The 14,959-nt window shown below is 40.2% G+C and overlaps 2 protein-coding genes across 16 annotated transcripts in view; both read right to left on the bottom strand.

Moving 5' to 3' along the window:
• Positions 1-14,959, bottom strand: part of fkbp10a (FKBP prolyl isomerase 10a) — a 141,121-nt gene that overhangs the window by 83,790 nt on the left and 42,372 nt on the right. The gene's annotated exons all lie outside the window — the stretch shown is intronic.
• On the bottom strand, positions 8,030-14,798 carry LOC148679788 (uncharacterized). Its single transcript, XM_088651494.1, has 2 exons — positions 14,704-14,798; positions 8,030-14,500 (listed from the first exon to the last, which is right to left on the bottom strand). Exon 2 carries the CDS (start codon positions 12,553-12,555, stop codon positions 8,608-8,610), a length of 3,948 nt encoding a protein of 1,315 aa, XP_088507620.1. The 5' UTR covers positions 12,556-14,500; positions 14,704-14,798; the 3' UTR covers positions 8,030-8,607.

Here is a 14,959-nt window from a genome sequence, read left to right as displayed (position 1 = left end):
AGAACTGAATGATGACCGCCCGTGGCCTAGTGATGTTCATTGGCCTCTTCCCGATATGATGAACAGTGTCAATTTTATCCGGTAGAGACGGACCTCCCTCTGGAAAAGTGGCAACACATATGTGAATAGATTCAGCTCTGATGTTTTCACCTTCTTTTTCTGATATTCCGTGCAGTCGCAAATTCCAACAACGCGAGTAACGCTTCAAATCTGCAATCCTTGTCTCACAGAACTCCATCTTTTTTTCCTCAGAGCTCACTGTTGCTTCTATAAGGCCAACCTTCCCCGTAACGTCGTTGAGCTCGGCACATATAAAGTCAACAGTTTTTTTTAGCCCTTCTATTTTCATCGCATTGTCCCAAACCATTTTTTCCTGGGCATCAGATCAGTTATTTATTAGCTGAGAAAGCGTCAATCATCATCATCAGCTATACCTTTCTTTGATGGCGGTTTATCTGGGCTCCCAGGTAGCGTTGAAAGTAAAGGGCTATCTCCATGAGCAGCATAGCTGTGGCCTTCCATAAGGCTAGAGGCACATGAAGCACGCAATGTTTCTCCTCCTTTCCTTTTATCTGCCGCTGATTTCATTTTTAAAGTTGTAAGAGTTGAAATATTGCAAATATTTTGATATCTTTGACAATTCAAAACATGAGCTGAAAACAGAGACTGGTGACTTCACAACCCAGCAAGGGGGAATGCGGAAAAAACCAGTTCCTGCTGCATTTGCATCTGAGTATGCTGAAACTCAGCTTCATCCCCCCATCTCACACATATGGTCATTTCAATGTTTGAATGTTCTAGATTAACCAAACAGACTTTAACTATCATGTTTGATATCATTTGAAATGTCTCAGTGCGATTGGTACAATGGTCTCATTCTCTCAGAAATAGACATAATCAAAACAGTAAATATATAACTTCAGGCATCTTTTGAACCACTGTGAAGGGTGTGACTTTTCCCTAAGTGTGAATGCCTTTTTTTATTCACACCCCCTTCCTTGAGGGAATTCTTGGATTATTTAAGGTAAGGTCTGAGAAAGACTCAGCGCGATTCTGCCTAACCAGATCAGCCCATAACATGGCTTGCTCCATGTTATGTATATTTCAAAGTCAGGAATGCATCTTTTAATCTTGGATTTATCTTTGATAATTTGATGTTTTGTATTGATTGTTTATGAATTGACTGATTGAATTAGGCATAATACATTTACCTGACTAATAAATTGTTATGTTTTGAATTATTCAAACCTCGTGTTATTATCACTGATAAATGTTGTTGTCCATAGCACTACAATCCACTGTACAGGTTAGTAACGGACTAAAACATGTTAGACGGAGCAGCATGGCACGCTATACAATGTTGTTAGAGATCCGACTAATAAATTGGCATTAATTCAAATATACTTAGACTGTAAAAGGCCAAATATTTAGAACAACAAAATATTGTTGAAACTAATTTAAATGTGGATATTTAGGCCTTCATCTACAAACGTATAATCCTGTGCGATTATTATTAAAATACTTTGTTCTGAATTAGTAGATAACAGATCTATGGGGACCACATAAAAATCTGCTAAATTGAGTAAGTAGGGTTCTGCCTTTTTAGGAGAGTGGTTAATCGCCTCTGTTTAATGACCAAGACTGACAAGCTTGTATTAAGAGATTGTATACCCGGCCGGTGCAAGACTCGGGATGCTATAGGAATCTGAGTAAATGAGAATAAGGTATAATAAAAAATCAAAAGAATATTCAATCATAATCTAAAATAATGTGAAAGGAAACAAAATAACCTTCTCAATGTTTTATAATTGGAGTCAGATAAAACGAGGATAAATATATTAATATTCTAAACCACCTCATACTAAAATTGGAGTCAGATATGAGTTAAGTTTAATATAAATCAACATTGTGCACTGGAAAGGCCGAACATGCAGTGAACCTTCATCCACCATTGGATACCGTCATTGGACCAACTGGCTGGACCCTACAAAGTTGTGAGAGGTAACTTTAAAGTAAGATATTTCTTGTTTAGCTGTTAAAGGTTAATTTGTCAGCAGAGCACTACACAAGTAGACTTAGCAGGACACCATCTTGGATCCTCCTGTAATGTTGAATTTTAACAGTCAAATTTGATTCACTGAATTTATGGAAGCGAATATTTGAACTGAAATTAAATGAACTGAAAATTGCCTTTTGAATAATATACATTGTATTTTTAAAGGGTATTGAATATTTTGTAAGTGAAATCTGGAAATTGAATATGAATTATTGAATTTATAAGTATGAAAACATGTTTGAAATATTTTTCGTTGAAATATTCACAGCTTAAATAAACAGCTATGTTAAATTTCAGGACCTAAAAATACAAACCCTGGAATTCAAGTCTTAAAAATGCAAGAACTTGTTAATTCGATGTATTATTTTTTTTAGTTTGTGTTATTCAACAAGCTTTTTAATTCAATACTTTTGGCATTGGTTTTGTTACATACATCATGCTGACAATCAAAAACACAATGTCATGATATCTCATGCGATTGTCTTCTGACAGAGTGCATCTTAAAATACATGAATGACACTCCTCATAGAGCTTGAGAACAGACATTCTTTATAATTTGTAAAACAAAGACTTGCAGGTTAAGGAAACAGGATAGGGGGAAGTTGCCGTGGGCCGGGGTGCAGATTAAAAGTAAAAAAAAAATAAATAAATAAAAAGTATATTGTGTATTTCTAGAATAGAATAGACAGGAATTTATCGATCTGTGCTCCGCTGTATGCTGCAGACTGCAGATGCGTGAGAAACAGGCGTGACTCTTGACTATTTTGACAAATACACACCTACGTTGCACGCTACACAGAGCCCAACATGGAAGTTTGTGATTGGGTCAGCCCAATGTCAATAAAGAAAAGAACCAATGGGCTGCAGATTATGTCACATGGGCCACTCTGTTCGGAAAAGAAACATCTTACTTTCAGAGCGTCAGAGCTCACAGGATCGTCAATTACAGAAAAACATGACAGTCTGTTAAGTGTTTTATGGGCCGATCTGATCATAAGAAGATGATCAGCCTGGCCCAAAAAGTACTTCGGCCCAGCAGGAAACTGCCCGGTCTGCCAGATGGCCAGTCTGCCCCTGCCTACAACAGGAAAAAAAAAACTGCAACTGTGTTAATTTCGTATATTTTTTAAACGTGTTATTTATTTAAAATCAATCGCATGCGTTAACGCACTAATTTTGAAAGCACTAATATATAAATTAGTGCTGTCAATCAATAAAAAAAATAACAAATTAATCGCACCTTTTTAAAAAAATTAATCGCGATCAATCGCATTTAAAATACTTAAACTTGTAATTTTGGCTATTCAAATGTAAAATTAATGTAAACGCAAGACAAAAACTATTTAAATTCAAAATATAATTGTTTAATAGAATTAAAATTCAAAATAAAATTGTTTAATAGAATTTGTGTTTAACTTGTAACACAGATTTCTTCATGTAAACAAAATACCCACAATAAACCATCAAGATCCTGGCTTGACAGCCATATTTATTATAGAAATTAAAACACAGGCATGTTAATGACATTTAAATTTCAAAACAATCAATGCCAATAAAGAAAACATTGATTTCCATGTTAGATTCTAAGTGGGCTGCAAAAAAATGCCAAAATACAGGAATTGCAGATGAAAATGAAAAATTATAATAATAAACTATAGCATACAAACAGTTGCACTGATTGTAAAGTTTTATTGCTGTGAGTTGAGAGCATTAGTTATAGAGTAGAAACAATTTAGCTTAATCCTCTTTAACATTCATCCAGTTGCTAAGACTAGGAGTATCCCGCAAGTGCACAGAAACTCCCAAATGCCCGCAAATGAATGATAATTTCTCGCAAACTGGTCGTTAAATACATTGCACACCCCTCTCCCCCACATCCCTCCTAGCTCTTCAGGTAGCCTATGTTGCGCGCAACTCACCCACACCGTCCTTCAGGTACGTCTCACGAGCACACGCCCCTATTCAGATACGTCGCTCACTCCACCCCTGACACCCCTCAACGTGCCTGACACAGACACACACACAGACACACAACGCGCTGCAGACGTTTTGGCCCCAACGGCCTTCCATACTAGAGCGACTCCCCTCAGATTCAACACGCATGATCACGTTCATCAAATTTGCTTTAACTAAGCGTCCTAAAGTATTACTGTATTTCACAAGGATTCTGACACAACAACGCGAAGCATACGCTTTCGTTGCGTTTAATGAAGAAACACGCTAAACTTGGAGGCCTCATGCTGAAAGGCAGAGTAACCGTACGTTCACACCGAAAGCGGCGAGAGCGTCAAAGTAGCCGGAAGTCATTCATTTTCAATGAGAGCCGGCAGCAATAGGCGGCGATAAGCGGTGAGGAGCAGCGCGGCGCGTCTTCGCCGGCGTGAGCGTCGAGGAGAGTTGAAATGAAGTCAACTTTATGGTAATGAGCTATGACGCGGTTCGGCGGCAAGCAATCAGAATAAAGACATCCACCGCTTGATAGCAGTTCAGGCAACACAGACCTGTGAACTTTGGTTCCGACTACAGTTGTTCCCAAGGGATTGATTAATTGCGGTCGCCGGATTTCCAATTATTTACAATGCTTTCTTACAGGAACATACATTATAAATAAGTTACTGGCGAGTTACTGATGTTCATTAATGTTATGTAAATTTATCTTTAAAAAGCGGGAATCTCACGCGATGTGACAGTACACAACAGTAATGCTGCTTCAGGATATTTCAGACATATGGACAAATATTGGATAAATAGAGCAAAGCCACACCACATGCAACTTGATCTTCCATTGTTATATAAATTGGATAAGAAGTGCGCAGCATTTTTACGCTAAAAACATGTCTTATGCAGGAATGTAACTGATATGCTGCAACGGCTCCTTTAAGTACGAGATCATTGTAGCGAGTTTTGACGCTCTCGCCGCCGGAGCTGAAGGCAGACAACGTTGTCGCCAGGGCGGCCAGAGCGACCTTGGACGCTCTCGCCGCTTTCGGTGTGAACGTACGGTAATGCCCTGTCTTTGACAGCTCGCGACTTTACCAGAGACTTTCTGAGTACATTCACATAAGACACCAATACTCCGATTTTAATATGATTACGATTATACTCTTATTAAAATTCTACCGTGTAGCCTAAGCAGTGATTTTATTACCTTAAAGGAACACCGAGTTACGAATGCGGAGGATTTTCTTTCTGTTCGCTATGAGGAGTCAACTTTCAACAGAAGTCGAAAGTTAAAAATGAAACACCCGAAACTGCATGAAACTTTGGAGAGCCTGGTGATGCGACTAATTGTTTTATACCGAAACTTGCCTTCAAAAAGTGCTTCCTTGGTCTATATATATATATATATATATATATATATATATATATATATATATATATATATATATATATACCACAACTGCAGAAATCCATAAGTTCAAAAGTTTAGTCTTTTATGCAGACTATGCTGTTATGTTTTCTTCTTTTTTTGCGGTTTTATTGGTGGTTATGTAACATGTCTTTTAGTGTGACAAGCTTATAAATCTCATTCAATCAAGTTCTCATGTAATTCATTTGATTATTTCTTTGTTTAGTTAAAAAAAAACTAGAATAAATCATTTAACAGAACTAAACTTGTTTCATTCTTTTCCATAAGACATGACTTTGCAAAGCGAGCAAGAGGCTTGTTGATTTTGAGTGTAGCAGGATGCACTTACTACTTGCTATGCTTGGACAGAACAAGGGATTCTTTGTGTTAATGTATATGATAACTGGTGCAACAACGGTTCAATCATTGAGAAACACTGTTCCCCAGCCCTTGAATACATGTCTGTAAGATGCCACCTTTTTTTTACCAAGAGAACTAACTGTTGTGATTGTCGTGGCTGTGTACATTCTACCTGAAGAAAATGTAAACATTGCTCTCTCTTCTTCTGAAGAGCATAAAAAAACAGCAGTGGGCCCACCCTGATGATTTTCATATAATAGCAAGAGACTTAATTAGGGCAAATCTGAAATCTGTACTGCTGAAATTTTACCAGCATGTGAAGTGTGCGACTAGATAAACACTCTGGATCATTTTAATCGGTAACACTTTATAATAACTACTGTAACGAATATGGCCGACCAGACACATAATTATTTTGCTTCTTATCCCCCAACCGAGCCAACTTTGCCCAGAGAAGACTCGAAACCTGATTCCAAGCTATTTACGACCCAAAAGGAATGTGCCATGCGGCATTGAACAAAGGACGGCTTACAAAGGACTCTTTAAACTGCTTGTTTAACACTGATGTTTTCATATAAACTTTACTCTCTTTATGTTTAACCACATGTTTTGCAAAGTTTCCCTTTCTCTTGTATTAATATTTTTGGTTTTAATACCCCTGCATATAATGTTTAACTGTACCTAAGCTAAACAACCTATTATACTGTTCAAGTTTGGACTTTTCGAAAAGCTTACTCACTGTACAAATCGATCATTGACATTTTATTTTAATATAAGTGCAACATATTAACATTTTAAGAGACTTTAACATTTCTGTCCCACTTTGCATAAAATTTGCCTATGCAAATTCTTCTGCCTCAGACAAAGACCCGTGAATTTATTTTTCCAGGAAGTTAGCTTCTAAATGGTCAACTTTCCATGGAGGGTGGATCCGAACCTGCCCTATAAAGTTAGGACCAAGCTAAACTGGCCTTCTCTTCGCAACCGCTCTGTTCAACCTCTCTCTCTCCCAGCTCCAAAAGCAACCCCCCTCTCTGCTCTGAACCACGCTGTTTTGAAACTTTCTTCAACCTCTCTACAACTTCCTCAGAAACTGAGAAACCTCCAAGAAAGCAGGCAGAAACCCAGAGGGAAAGGGTTAATCGCACCGCGCTCGGATATTTCACCGCCCAGAATCCTTTTTGCCGCTTCAACTTGAAACTACAGCCTCGTGAGGAACAAAGAACCACAGCGAACCACACACTCAACAACAGGAGCTCGGACATCACGGACAGACCGCAAGTATCACCTCCCAACATCTAAACTCGTGTGAACTAAATTCAACCCTAAAAAGACAATAGAAGGGTTATATTGAATTTGATTACGTTTGGTTTGCTTGGTTTGTGCTTACAACCTCTGAGGTTTTCCCATCATTACATCTTCTCAACCTCTTCACGTTTGTTACTCTTCCCTATGCTTGTATGAATGTGTGTTTGTGTTAGGTGTTAGTTTCTGTTAGATTAGTCAATAAAGTTTAATTTTGTATAAAGAAAGGTGCCTGTGTATATTGATGAATCTAATGTCTTAAACTTTGATCTTGCTACCTTGCTCAAACTTTGTTCATAGCATCGCTGAACGATTCGTTTGTTTGGATCAAAAACCCCGTTCAAATGAATCTTTCTCCCGCTAAGCTAGTCCGCTATATAATGTTCCAGAAGGTATGCGAGCATTGAAATCTAAATCATAACTCGCAACATTATAACGGCGGGAAAGGCGCGGGAAGAATAACCTTGAGCTAATTCACTACAGTAATAATGGTGAAGATATGCGAGCACTTTAATCTACATTATAATTTGTCACAGATTATTAATGTAGATATGCGTGCAAGTTAATCTACATTATTATTATAATGTGCTAACTGTTTATTTGAGGAGAATAAACAAAGCATTAAATATGATTTTTCTACAGTTCACACTATGAATTATTTAATAAAGATGAGAAAATAGTTAATACATTGTCTGTTAAGCATTTACTATAGTGGCCGGGAAGTGCAAAACAATATTACAAAGTGTGAAAAACTTTTACAAAGCTTGAGACAAATTTACATTTTGAAAAACATTTTTACCTATTAAGATACAATTACATAGAAAAAAAACTATTTTACCACGGACAAAACAAATTTACATTTTAGAAAACACTTTTATACTATTGTAGTGTTCTCGTGCAGTGTGTTGTGACTGACTAAACACCGAGTTAAACCATAGCCAATGAAGACAGAGTCGTAGCAAGTTTGATCATTTACTGTCACTCTTCTTATTAGCATTTATGTGAAAACTGCAACAAAAATAACAAAACAATTCTCAGAAATTGAGTTTTGACAGGTATTTCCACTTACATATACATAACATAAACAGACTACAGTTCTCCCTGCAGTAGGAATTACACTAGCAAACAAAGTTATTAAACGTTGTATTTTTTACAAAATAATCACTAATATAAAGTCTTCAACATGTCTAATGTGCAAAACATAAACTTACGGCATTGCCTCTATGATGAGTTTAAGCGGATGGCTTAGATTGTCCGAGAGAGCGCATGTCTGACATGGCTTCCACAAAGAGCCAGGAACACTAACAGGAAGTGACTACACAGGAAGTATGATATAATGCAAAATAAAAGTATTCCTTTTTACACACGAAGTAGATTAATTAAATAAATTATGAATTTCACATTTTAACAAAGGAAATATGCATATAAAATATTTAAAGAAAATATTTTAAAGTGAAACTTCTTAAAGGGCAACACACTCCCCGCCTGACCTATGTAAGGTCACTATGAACTTCTGGGCCATACACTAATTTCCAGATCAGTCTTTGGGTAGAAGCAGAACAACCTCTGAAATTGGTCTTAGAAAGGTTTTTATATTCCCTTGGTCAGTTGTTGAAACCTCAACCTTTCTCACATATCCATCCTTTCCTGGGAATACAGCAGAGACTCTGGCCATGGGCCAACAGTTGCGGGCTATCTGCTTATCCCTGAGCAGAACTAGATCTCCCACTTGAAGGTTTCTGCGAGGTACTGTCCACTTCGGTCTGTGTTGCAAGCAAGGTAAGTATTCACGGCTCCAGCGTGTCCAGAATTGGTTTGCAAGCGCCTGAACTTGTCTCCATTGCTTTGTATACAGGTCCTTGTCAGAGAAATCTCCAGGGGGAGGCGGAACTCCTGTCTTCTGTGTAAGGAGCACTGAAGGTGAAAGTATGAATGGTTGTTGCGGGTCTGCAGACACAGGTAAGAGTGGCCGTGCATTAATAATAGCAGTAACTTCTGCTAGTAGTGTGCAAAGAACTTCATGGGTTAAGCGAGCTTTTAGCTGCAGAAACATTGAATCTAAAATTCTTCTTGCAATGCCAATCAGGCGCTCCCATGAGCCTCCCATGTGCGAGCTGTGAGGTGGATTGAACTCCCAGCTGCATCCTTGCTCGCTGAGGTACCTCTGTACCATCTTGTCCATTCCAAGTTCCTTGCATGCCCCAACGAAATTAGTACCGCAATCGGAGCGGAGCTGTTTTGCAGGACCTCTTAATGCAAAGAACCGCCTGAGAGCATTTATGCAACTTGATGCATCCATAGATTCAATGACCTCGATGTGCACAGCTCTCGAGCTCATACAGCCAAACATGATTGCCCACCTTTTGCTCTCTGCCTGTCCTCCTCTGGTGCGTCTGGTAGTGACAGACCAGGGTCCAAATACATCAAGCCCCACGTATGTAAAGGGAGGGCAGATTTTGAGACGTTCAGATGGCAGGTCCGCCATGTGCTGCTCTTCAAACTTTCCACGCAGCTTGCGACAGGTTATACATTTGTGAAGTACTGAGTTTATTAGCGACTTGGCTCCTAAGATCCACAGTCCTGCTGCCCTGATTGCTCCCTCTGTCAGATGACGGCCTTGATGTTTTACTTGCTCATGATGATGTCGAATGAGCAGCAAAGATGTGTGGCTTTCTTTAGGGAGAATTATCGGGTTCTTTTCGGCAGTTGATATCTCAGAGTGCTTTAATCTTCCTCCAACACAAATGAAATTGCCCTCCATGATTGGACTGAGTTTACGCAAGCGGCTGTTCTTGGATACAGGTTGGTCAGCTAGCAGTGCTGACAGCTCTTTTGCAAATGCAGCTTTTTGTGTTGCTTTCAGTACAACATTCCTTGCTTGGCCCATCTCATCTGGAGTACGTGGTAAGTCGCATCTGTGCCAACCCTTGCATTTGCTGTTTTGGTATGAGTGCTTGAAGGATTTTGCGACATGAACTAGAAATGCTAATCCTCTTACTAAAGAGGTGAAGGTGGAGAACCTTTGAAATCTGGTAGATATAAGTCCAGCTTCCTCCAGGTAAGTAGCACATGTTTGGATTTGAGGACGAATTTCTGCATCATTCTCAGGCTCAATTAGCTCAAACATTTTACTTGATTTTGTTTTTTCTGCAGGTGGCTGTCGAAGGAAGGAGGGACCAGTGAACCAGGAAGTCTGCGCCAGGCATGATGCAGGTAAGGATCGCGACGCATGATCTGCTGGATTTTCCTCGGTACGTACATAGTGCCATTGCTCAGGTCTTGAGGACTGTCGGATGCGCTGGACTCTATTGTGAACATACACATAGAATCGCTTTGACTCATTATAAATGTAGCCAAGGACCACTTTGCTGTCTGTAAAGAACTTTATGTCATTTAATTCCAGATCTAGCTCATCCTTAATGAGATCTGCCATCTCAACTGCTAAGACAGCCGCACACAGCTCAAGCCTGGGAATCGTAGGTTCGGACAGGGGTGCTAGTTTCGCCTTGCCCATAACAAATCCTACTTCAACTTGCCCATCTTTCTGAAGCACTTTCAGGTATGCCACAGCACCTATGGCCTTGGTTGATGCATCAGAGAACACACACAATTCTGTATGCACTGCTTCAGTTAGTGAGGTTTTAGTGTATGTTCGTGAGACGTGAAGCTTTTCTAACTCTTGAAGAGAACTTCTCCAGGCCACCCATTTGTTTAGTTTGACCTCCGGAAGGGATGTGTCCCAGTCTGCACTTTCAGAGGTAAGTTCTCTAAGGAGGGCTCTTCCCTGGATCGTGACAGGCGCCAGTAGACCCAAAGGGTCAAAAACACTGTTGACAGTGGAGAGAACTCCACGACGGGTGAATGGTTTGGTAGTGGTGGATGTGGAGTAGGTGAATGTGTCAGTTGAGATCTCCCATAACAGACCTAAACTCCGTTGTGTGGGAGACGTTTCTCCACTCAGATCTAAGTCCTTAATCACTGGAGCACAGTCTTCAGGAGGAAAAGCTTTCATAACAATCTGAGAGTTTGAAGCAAACTTGTGCAAACGTAGGTTTGACTCAGCTAATGAAGCCTGTGTTCGTTGGAGCAAATCGATAGCCTCTGCTTCAGATGGTACAGATACCACACCATCATCGACGTAGAAATGTCTTTCCACAAACTTAATGGTATCTTCACCATGATCTTTTGCACCTTCTCTGATGGCTCTCCGTAGTCCATAAATTGCCACGGCAGGTGATGGACGATTGCCGAAGACGTGGACATTCATTCGATACTCAATTTCCTTGTTGACATCGTTGTCCTTGTACCATAGGAAACGGAGAAAGTTGCGGTGGTCATCACGCACCAAAAAACAATGAAACATTTGCTGAATGTCAGCTAGGATTGCAACCCTCTCTTTCCGAAAACGTAGCAGGACACCAACAAGGGAATTATTCAGGTCAGGGCCAGTGAGGAGCACATCATTGAGAGAGACGCCAGAGTAACAAGCACTGGAATCGAAAACCACTCTGATCTGATTGGGTTTTTGGGGGTGGTAGACCCCAAATGTGGGAAGATACCAGCACTCATCCTCTTCTTTTAGTGGTGGTGCTACCTCAGCATGTCCGTTGGTAAAGATCTTTTCCATGAATTCCACATACTGTTGCTGCATCTCAGGTTTTCTCTTGAGGGTTCGTTGCAGGCTTGAGAATCGATTAATAGCTTGCTCCTTGTTGTTTGGCAAGCGTTGGCGTGGTTCTTTGAATGGTAGAGGAGCTACCCAGCTGTTAGATTCATTTCTGAAGACATTTGTGTCCATAATTTTCAAGAAGGTTGTGTCCTCCACAGAAGGGGCAGGTTTATTGTCATGCTCGGTTTTGCAAAACACTGTCTGTCCAAGTGTCATCTCAGTTGCCTTTTTAAACACACTGCTCTGTTGTTTCTCTCTGACCTGCATAAAGCTTGTACAGGGTTGAAAAATTGAGTGACGACCAGTTTCCAGGACATTGGTTTTAAATGTGTTAACTGTGGGCTTGTGTACATTACCCAGGCACACCTCTCCTATTACCACCCATCCCAGGTCCAGACGTTGAGCAAAGGGGGCGTTGTTTGGTCCGTTGACCTGCTGCCTGACCTTGTGTGCTCTAATCACATCTCTTCCTAGCAGCAAAAGTATTTCTGCTTCTGGTTCTAGGTCTGGAATGTACTTGGCAATGTGTCGTAGATGAGGCTGGTGAAGAACTGCATTTGGAGTTGGAATTTCAAACCGATTGTTCATGATTTCATGACACTCAATGAGTGGTGGAAGAGATATGAGAACTCTGCCATCCAGAGACTCAATCTGGAATCCTTCTGCTTTCCTGCCAGATGTTTCTACAGTTCCAGAGCAAGTTCTAAGATTATATGTGAACTGCTCACTCTCCAAATTGAACAGCTCAAAGAATTCTGGTCTGGCTAATGAACGGTTGCTCTGGTCATCCAGAATTACATAGGCTTTTATGGCCATGTCCTTGCTACCCTTTGGGTACAGCTTTACAAGGCAGATTTTTGAACATTTTTGAACACTGACCAGGACCACAAACCTCCGTGCAGCTTGTATTGACAGACGTCATATCAGAATTATCCTCTCCCTCCCCGCCGTCCTCTTGTGATGGTGGAAGAGATTTGACTACTTGAGGTGACGGGCCAGGGTGCATGGCTGTATCATGATTAGTGCTGTTGCATTCAAAACATTTCACAAAAGACTTACATTCCTTAGCGTGATGAGAAATTGAGGAACAGCATTTAAAACATATTCCTTTCTCCTTAAGGAAGGCTTTTCTGTCATCAAGGAGTTTGTTTCTGAATGTTCTGCATTTTTTCAATGAGTGTGGTTTATTGTGTAATGGACAGATTTTGTTAGGGTCTTCCTTGACTGCACACACATCTGTTTTGTGAACAGAGATGGGTTTGTTGGTGTGAAAACTTTTCCCAGTGAATTTGTCTGATTTAACAGTTGTCATAGCACTGCTTTGATACATAAAGCTAGGGTCATTTCGCTTCTTCGCTTCATGACACACAAAGCTGCAAAAATAGTCAAATGGAGGAAAACGGCCATGACTCTCTTTATACCATGACCCCGAAGTCACCCATTTGTCTTGAAGCCCATACGGAAGCTTATCAACAATTGGTGCAATCCCACGTGAGGTGTCGAGGTACAATAGGCTTGTGAGATAACCATCTTCTTTAGCACCTTGGATTTCCATAAGCAAATCCCCGAGTTCACGTAATTTGATGTGGTCTTTAGCTGTGATCCGAGGAAAACTGTCCAAACGCTGAAATAGTGACCTTTCAATGATTTCGGGTGCAGCATAGCACTCACGTAGTCTTTCCCATGCCTTATATAATGCAAGATTGGGATTGCTGACATGCACTGAACGGATGCGCCTCACCATTTCACCAGATTCCCTCCCAAGCCATTTAGTCATGAGGTCCAGTTCCTGGGTTGCTGTGAGGTTAACTTCACGAGCTGCACTTGTGAATGAAGAACACCATGATCGATAATTCTCAGGCTTATCGTCAAATTGGTACAGTCCTGAACAAACAAGATCACGTCGTGCTAAATACTGCGCCAAAGGCTCTGCCTGGGGTGGCGTGCTAGTTGAAGGAATGCACTGAGGAATATATGGCTTTGCATGTATGTTCATAAAGGGGTTTGTCCTGTCAACTTCAGATTTTATAATACCCGTGGATGGACTAGACAGGTTTGCAGCAGGTAAGTGTACAAAATCAGCATCCTGATACTTTGGCTTGTCATTAATAGACTGTGTATGTGAAGGGTCTTTTACTGGAGGACTCCATGTTATGAAGCTGTTGTGCGAGTCAGCATGAGATGCTGGAGCGTTAGGCAAGGCTGAGAAGTGTGCGGAGGGGTAATGGCTTGAAAGGTTTAATTGAGAATTTACATATTCACTTGTGCGTTCAATTTTTACTTTCTCTTCGGATTCTCCTTTTTCAGCTGCAGCATGCATTTCTATTTCAGCATCTTCCAGTACTTGTGCCTCAACAGCAGCTATATCAGCTTCTCGTTGTAGTGTTAACACTTCCAGTTCAGTGTCTAATTTTACTGTTTCTAGCTGATTTTGTGCTTCTCTTGTGGCCTTTTCTATCTTCAGTTTAGCCTCTTGGCTAGCGTATGATGCTCTGACTTTAGCAGCTTCGGCTCTGGCCCGAGCACGGGTTACACTCTCTGATGAAGCAGATGACTTGCCACTTCTAGCACTGCGCACAGACGACTTGCCGCTTGCGGACATCTTGACCACTTTCACATCAAAGCTGCCTTTTCACTGTAGTGTTCTCGTGCAGTGTGTTGTGACTGACTAAACACCGAGTTAAACCATAGCCAATGAAGACAGAGTCGTAGCAAGTTTGATCATTTACTGTCACTCTTCTTATTAGCATTTATGTGAAAACTGCAACAAAAATAACAAAACAATTCTCAGAAATTGAGTTTTGACAGGTATTCCCACTTACATATACATAACATAAACAGACTACAGTTCTCCCTGCAGTAGGAATTACACTAGCAAACAAAGTTATTAAACGTTGTATTTTTTACAAAATAATCACTAATATAAAGTCTTCAACATGTCTAATGTGCAAAACATAAACTTACGGCATTGCCTCTATGATGAGTTTAAGCGGATGGCTTAGATTGTCCGAGAGAGCGCATGTCTGACATGGCTTCCACAAAGAGCCAGGAACACTAACAGGAAGTGACTACACAGGAAGTATGATATAATGCAAAATAAAAGTATTCCTTTTTACACACGAAGTAGATTAATTAAATAAATTATGAATTTCACATTTTAACAAAGGAAATATGCATATAAAATATTTAAAGAAAATATTTTAAAGTGAAACTTCTTAAA

The sequence above is a fragment of the Danio rerio genome, chromosome 19 (assembly GCF_052040795.2).
Source record: "Danio rerio strain M-AB ecotype USA chromosome 19, GRCz13ab, whole genome shotgun sequence".
In the NCBI taxonomy this organism is placed as follows: domain Eukaryota; kingdom Metazoa; phylum Chordata; class Actinopteri; order Cypriniformes; family Danionidae; genus Danio; species Danio rerio.
Note: the sequence above shows the minus strand (reverse complement) of the source record. Positions and strands in the feature narration are given on the sequence as shown.